The sequence below is a fragment of the Pundamilia nyererei genome, unplaced genomic scaffold (assembly GCF_000239375.1).
Source record: "Pundamilia nyererei isolate P.nyererei 1_Seehausen unplaced genomic scaffold, PunNye1.0 scaffold00077, whole genome shotgun sequence".
In the NCBI taxonomy this organism is placed as follows: Eukaryota; Metazoa; Chordata; class Actinopteri; order Cichliformes; family Cichlidae; genus Pundamilia; species Pundamilia nyererei.
Window position 1 is genome coordinate 2608000 of NW_005187478.1, and position 7804 is coordinate 2615803.

General features: G+C 39.7%; 1 protein-coding gene across 1 annotated transcript in view; it reads left to right on the forward strand.

The window, feature by feature from the left end:
- rab2a (RAB2A, member RAS oncogene family) overlaps positions 1–7804 on the forward strand; it is a 29093-nt gene continuing 21289 nt past the window's right edge. Inside the window, exon 1 of the mRNA XM_005737574.1 lies at positions 1–233. Coding sequence (XP_005737631.1) covers positions 188–233 — 46 coding nt within the window. The 5' untranslated portion in view covers positions 1–187. The remainder of the gene's footprint in view (positions 234–7804) is intronic.

Here is a 7804-nt window from a genome sequence, read left to right on the forward strand (position 1 = left end):
TCATTGTGTAGCGTGGCGAGGGCGGACCGTGTGACGTCGAGCCGAGGCTCTGGCTGTTTATTGTTCCTTCCTCAGCACGGACAGAGAGAAACGGGCTAACAGTCTGTCAGCCACTTTCTTCACACGGTAACGTTCGATTTTACGAAGGTGTAACGGGCTAGACAGCTAACTGCACAAACCAGGGGTCATGGCGTATGCGTACCTCTTCAAATACATCATCATCGGAGACACGGGTAAGTTACAACAAGTGCCAGTTAGACTGCCAGTTAGCATTTACCTAGCTCTTAGCCGCTAGCTAGCGGCGTATTTCCGCAGTGTTGGATAGTTCAATGACGTGGTAAAAGCAGAGACAGAAGGGGTGGGATGACAGCTCCAATCCTTCTCTATTAACATATTTAGATAACAATAAGCGACCCCTGGCAGTGTTAAAAATCTACAGAGGAATCTTTACACAAGCTGCCTTGGAGTAGCTTGTGTCAAGGTTGATAGCGGCTGATAAATGTTTGGGCCTTTTGTCCCTTTGCGTCGAGGGTGGGGGTGTTAGCCACAGCTTGCCAGCCCAGCTAAGTAGCTTTAGCTTTTCCACCAAATATTTAGCAACCGACTGTCACGACATCCAAATAATGCTTCACTCACTGCAGCTACATACGACAGACAACCACACTACCAATTTCTGTTGTTGTTCATGTCTTATAATTACTAAACATTAGCTTAGCTTCTTGTCAGAGAAGGCCAAGACGCCAAGCTGCACCTCTAATATTCCCTGAAATGGCGTAGAGCAGATCTAATTTCTGGCTACATATATCCATGCGATTTGGAGTCGTTGCATGGTTCCATGTTTTGCGCTTCATTTACCAAAATGTAGGTTTGTATATCTTGTGCTGGAAACCGCTCAATTAGCCGGCGGTGTTGTCATCTGTTTACTTTTAGCAGGCTGTACTGATGAGGGGTACCGCTGTGTAGTTGCAGGTACATTTCTATATTATACTGTTACAGCACCAGTTTTAGAAAAGGCGGCAGGTCTTACTGTGAGGTACAACGAGAGCTTTAGTAAGATAAACTGCCAGCGATAGTAAGAGGCAGCTAGAAAATTTTCAGAGTAAATAGATATTGGGGAAAGACTCCCATTGTGCGGATATGTAGTTTTGTCTTAGATGATGTACACTGTGGTGGGTTTCATGTTTACTACATTGTTATTGCCAAGCAGGGTCACGTTCTGCCTGCTGCTGTTATGATTTCGTACAAGTATGTTGTTTATCTTCAGTAGTGAATGTTGAAAAGGTCCCAGCTTGATTACACAGATGTCTACACCAGAAATACTCCATCTGTGCGCCACTTACTTTTGCCTCAAGAGGCTTTTTTAAGCACACACGCGGGCATTGCAGTGCTAGCCTCGTTTTGTTTTTCAAGCATATTTCCAGGGGGAAATAGTATTTATTTTTTAACTAAAATATCTGGTGTCCAGGACATAACATGTAATTAATATTAGTGTCAAAAAAGCTGCTGGGCCAAATGTTCCATAGCTATCATCTTCTCATCATATGACATTACAAATTTAGCGTGGGGTGTTTGGGATCACTTTCAGGAATCCCTGGAAAGAAACCTAACATTAGTCTGCCAGGTGAAAATCTAATTGGCTCACTGATTTGTTGTTGTTGTGATCAGTAGAAAGGCTTCTAAATAGGTTTAGGGACAGAGTAATAGTAACTGTATACAACAGTAAATAATTGTAAAAACATCATTTTCTGCATGTAATATGTCATTTTAATACAACGTTACATAATCCCAATATATCTGACTGTTCTGTCTGGCTCAATTCATCTGGGGCTGAGAGATACATCAAGAGTGATTTTCAGAAGTAAAAACCTATCCAGCGATTGCTTGAGTAAAAAATATTTTCCAGCATTGTCAATGATGAGACTCAAAGGTGCAGGAGTCATGATGTTTACTTATACTAGGTCATGTGATTTCTGTCAACAGAAAGGTCAGCACTTACACTTATGTATAGGAGGCAGGTCATTTTAAGTAAGAAACTAGCCTGCAATGTTGTAATCATACTATGATGCAAGTCAGACTGATCAGATCATCTTAAACTAAGGTGGGTTGGGGAGAAGGGATTTAATCTTGCAAACAATGTATGTAGCACTGTTCATAAGCTACAATGCTTATTGCTAATTATGTAGCAGTGACTGGGAACAGCGAAGCTGCTTACGAGTTGCTGCATGTAGATGCAGGGAGAGAGGGGAAGGAGACAGTGGGGAGTTTATCTCTTGCTTACCAGCATACCAGCAGGATGGCACCCAATCATATTTAGTCAGTACAGAAATAAATGATTTAGCCTACCTTTATTAGTGAACATAAGTCAATAGATGTTAGCTGAACAGGTATAACAGTATGAAATATTTGTCTGGTTCTTTATTCCCTTGCTAAAATTGAAAATTTCTAGAGCTATATTTTATCTGTAAACAATGTTAATACCAGGCTATAGCTTAGGCAAAAAACAACAAAAAGCCCAGTGCATAGGTCTGCAAGGCCTGTAATTCAGTGGCTGAATCACTGGTATGAGTAGAACTTGCTAATTTTTGCCACCACCTAACTACTTAACTAACTAGTTAGACAACATCAGCTTGGCTTGTGGCAACTTTGTGGACAAAGTGTGGGGCGATTTGCCTGCCTTTGAATGTGAAAAGTGTGTCCGAAAGAGAAAGGGACATCTTCTGGAAGAACTCTTTTTGACTGTGATCGGTTTTTGTATTTTCATTAGGAGGTCAGTTTTTACACTTTTGTATGACTGTATTTAATAATTTTATTTTAGAATTATTTGTTTCTTCTATGTTTAATTTTATAGAATATAACACATCTTATCTTGGTCTTATCTTCACCCTAAAGGAGATATGATGGTTAAATCTAAAACCAGTCATAGACTAATAGTTGGACAAGTTTAACTTGGGTGTGTCATCTTGTTACCTTGTAACTGCTTTGCTGAGTCAAAGCAAATCCACAAGTTTAAACACCAGAAAAACCTCCGATCTCCAGGTTAATCAATGTTCAGTGAGGCTTTTATTGTGAAAAGCAATCATTAAGGCTTCCATCTTCCCCATGTGCCTAGTATGATGGTCAGTACCAGTAAGATTGGCAGTCTTTTAGTGCTGTAATCATTCATCTACACATGAAGACTGAGGAAGATGTATTTCCAGTTAGTGAGTTTTAGTTGGGTTTTAAGGTGTGATGCGTAGACATCATTTTAGTCTGAGGAAACATTCCCAGCTAATGTCTGTGAAGGTTCTCAGTCATCCAGGTCATCGTAGTCAAAGGAGCTTAGAACTGAAGAAGCTTCTCGGTTGAGAGGTGAAACGTCTTCAAGCAACTTAAAGAAGTCCAGACGCTTTCCTTTGCAAGCTCCTTTGATTCCCAGCTAATACACTCATGCAGCTGGTGCTCTTAACCCCACCTGCCAGACATGTATTCAGAGTTGACACTTTTTTCCTTTGGTTGAACTCAATAGTTCAACTAGTTTCTCACAGAGATTTTTCTTTAAAATATTAACTATAATTAATACAGAAATACAGCTGCAGTGTATGACTTTCTAAGGGGAAAAACACACAGAGACAAGTCACTTTGTCCAGTGGCATCCTACCTTTTTTGGCATGTAGTATGTGTTTTGGTAGTTGTTCACCTTAGGTGTAGATTCATGGCCTGCTATAAATTTTCTTGACCTTTATCTAACTTGTCCATGTGTCATTTTAATTTGGCGCCGTCTACCCATTGTTGCTCTAATGCCTGCATCCTTGCTGTGTTGCTGATGCTTTCTGAAATGTGACATTTGTCAAAACTTACTGTATATCATTCCAGGTGTCATCACCTCTCTCTCCTCTTATTTTCTCTCAACCCTTCGTGGAGTGTTTGAGAGGAGATGCTTTGCTTTATGACTTAAAGGAGTAGCAGGGACTTGCACAGGCGAATAATGATAAATTGGATTGACTATTCTGAGACAGGAAAAGGTTAATTCAGTGTTGACTGTCTCTCTGACCCATGGCCAGGCTGTCCTCAGATATAGCTTGCAGAAGACAAACTGCATCTGAACAGAAATTATAGCTTCAGTACAGATTGAATGTCCAAAAATAGGCTCTGTCCTACTGAACACAGCCTGTAGATCTCCAGCTTTTCAAATTTTAGAGTTTGACCCCATTCAGAGAATTTGAGGTTCATTGTTTCACAGCAGTTTTCATTATGAAAAGCACAGACAGATTTCAATATGCACAGCTATAGTTCGTTGGGATTTTTTATGCAATAATATCCGGTCTTTGGCTAAAATGAACAAATCCTTCATTCATGGACCTTTTGTTAAGTCCTGCGTGTGTATCTGCTTTGACTAAAGTTTTTTTTACAGGTATCCTTGGGAACTTACAGTGGAGTTGTGGTAAATGTTTGTGTGTAGTTTTCCTGTCTAATAATTATGATTATTAGCTTTCCACAATTCACCCCCCTAACATAGTAACATCTATGTTAGGTCATACAACCACCTAAAACTGTAACCAGGCAGAAACACAACTTAAACAGAAACTACCTGTCCTTGACTTGTTTTATCATTAATCTTTTTACGGTATACAGAGTACGGTGTCCCATAAGCCCTAATTTAAAAGACCTCTTCGCAGTAATGACCAGACTGGAGTGTGAACTGAGCTAAAAAGTGTGTTATTCATAGTTGAGGTGGTTTTCTGATGACAGTAGTGTTTGAGGGATAACATTGCGTTCATGTGTGATTAAACTGGGTTAATGGGGGACCTATAACAGTAAATATTAACTGTGTGAAATCTGCCTTGTCAGGATTGTGGGACTGCAATTTGAACAGGTTTGATTAACAAATAGTCCCACAACTTGGGATCTAATAATTATTGTTGTATGTAGGGTCCTTCATTCAGAATAGAATGCTGATTGAGTTTAAGTTTTAAGGATCTCTAAAACTATAACTTCAGCTATTTTATATTGTTCTCAACTTCTAAAATCCCCTGCCGACAGCCTATGGGGATGACAGCTTCAGATCACACTTGAATGCACTTGAGTAATACTTAATGTGCAAAAAACTGTTCCCCTGGACAGTTCCTGTCAAATTCCTCAGCAGGGATTGTGGTGCAGTCTGCTGACCTAGCCAAGCTTCAAGTTACTGCTGTAAATGAGCAGAGCAACATCTCACTGGCTTGCTGGACACTCTTAACACATCGGCACCAACCATGTGCAACAAGGTTGTGTATTGTGCCTGCTTAATGTCAGCGTTTTCTTGTCTCATTTCAGACGAAATAGTAATTTTTTCGCTTGTGTTATACTTTAATTCTCAGCCCACATCATCTCTTCATAAAACGTAATTGCTACATTTCTGAGTGCTAGAGATGAAATGGTATCAACATTTGACGTTTTTAGTGACCAGAATAACAGTATCAGGAATAAGTGAGTAGGGCTGGGCCATATCATGCCGTTCACGTTGGGCAATGATAAGAAAATGAAATATTGCAATAGAATATGGGTAAAACGCGCATGCGCAGTGCCTTTGTTTTCATATGCACATGGAGGAAAAAGCGTGCCGGCGACAGAGAATGAGAAGAGCGAAAGTGGATCGCTGAATGAAACTGATGAACCAGAACTGGTTTGTAAAAATGCTGCAACTTCAGTGGTGTGGAACTGGTTTAGCTTTCGTCCATCAGATACACAACAAAGCACTATTTTTGGTAGCGCATGCTAGCGGGCCGTCGTTATTACCGTGTTTTCTGGAAAATACGGCACGCTTAAAATCAATCCTTTGATTTTTCTGAAAATCAACAGCGCCCCTTATAATCCCGTGTGCCTTATGTATGAATTCTGGTTGTGTTTACTGACCTTGAAACGATTTTATGTGGTACACAGCGCTCGAAAATCTGTCAGACGTCTTTGCTAAGCTACGAAGCCGCACCGCTTGATGGATTGTCGGAGCATTACGGCTATCGTAGGCAGGAGCCTCGCGGAGTGATAGGTACTGTGCTTCAGCATAATATTACCATATTGTGTGTGTATAAGCTCTTTTTAAGTTTTGTGGATATTATACATGGTTATGCTGAGGACATGTCGGCCAATTTCCACTGGAAATGCCTTTTGGTTAAACTGTCAGCGAGGAATTTGCATTTGCACTGTTAAATTTTTATATAACTTTAATGCACATAAAAAACAGCTGCTTGTTTAAGTGAAAATACATTGATGGGTTTTTTTTCACTAATAAAGTTGAGGAGTTGTAAAGTATTTTGTCTAGTGTCAATTATATCGTCAGTTATATCGTTATTGCAAATTTTCAAATAAATATCGTGATAAATATTTTTGGTCATATCGCCCTGCTCTATAAGTGAGCATATTTACACATTTTCATGTGTTAGAGCCTCGACTTATTTTTCAGCAGATGAGGCCTGGAAAGGGATGTAATGCTCAATTTGTCCTGCCGGATTAACAGTTTCAACGGTTTTTGTCTGGAATGGGTAAGCAAAGACTGCAGTCATACTACATGTACAGCAGCACAACAGCATCCAATGTTTTTACATGAACAGTCACACAGAAAACTTCAGTTGTGATTATTGATAAGCTGTGAGCAAAATAAAAGGGAAAAGTCATTACATTTGACATTTCTCTGCTCTCACTATAATATTGTTTGTGGTGCTCACAAATCAGCTCACTTTCTGCATCCTCAGTATAAAACATGAACACAGACATCATGACGTCACTCGCTGATTTGTGCCCTGTTAATGTCTGTTATGGTTTTGTGTTGGTTGTGTTAGAAGACCTGACGTCATCAATGCCTCCTCACCGTTTATACTGGCACTGAGGCCATGCAGTCCTCCCGTGGACAATAGGTGTCACCACTGAAGCAAAACGTCAACTTCAACATCAATACTGATATAGGACTAGAAGTTGAAAGAGGAAAGCACAGTGATTGCAGTATTTTTGTTTTTGTCTTTTTCAACGTTTTCTCCAGAACGTCTTACTCTTCAAGCCGTCCAATATCTCCTTCTGTACAGTCCAAGATCTCTGCACTTTAACTGGTGGTAAAAATGGACACAATCGTACACTCTTGTTTTCAACCTGGCCTCACCAACTGGCTGGGTTTACAAAAATTGAGTGGTGCGTGACTGGCTGAAACCACACCACAGCGTGGTTCATACTAGCAGACTTGTAAGTCACAAGTTGTTAGTCAGTGACCATCTTTTTAGCCAGCACTGTTTTTTCCCTCTTTTTACAGTTAAAATGACCAGAATTTACAAATGTGCTATTCATACCCAAAATGAATGACTGAGCCCATAAACCCATAATCCCATTAGGAAAGTATTTACAGAGATGGAGTTCAAAGGCAGTTTTCACACAAACATCTGTAGGAACCAAAAGTCCTTTTGCAGTTGTCACCCCTGATGGCCATTAAAAAAAAAAGTATGTTGCATTATCCTCACTTTTCAAACCCTAAAGCGATGTCAGTCTTTTGTACTGTCTGGTTTTCAATCGATTTTGGTTGAAGTGTGTTAGCTGTGATTTATTGTAATTAAAAACAATTTGAAATAGGTATCAAATAAAGGTAAGAACTAGTTCAGTCTGGGAAATTGCCCCATGGTATGAGACAACTTGTGAGGTGCTCGGCCATGATGAATCTGTTACTATGACAACTGTTGAAGTGAGCTGGAAAAGGATACTTTTTTACAAGGTATCCTTGTCTAAAGAACAGGGCCGTGGTTTATGAATCATTTTGTCGAATGCATCCTATTTTTTTTTTTTTTTTTTTTTTTTTTTTTTTTTTTTT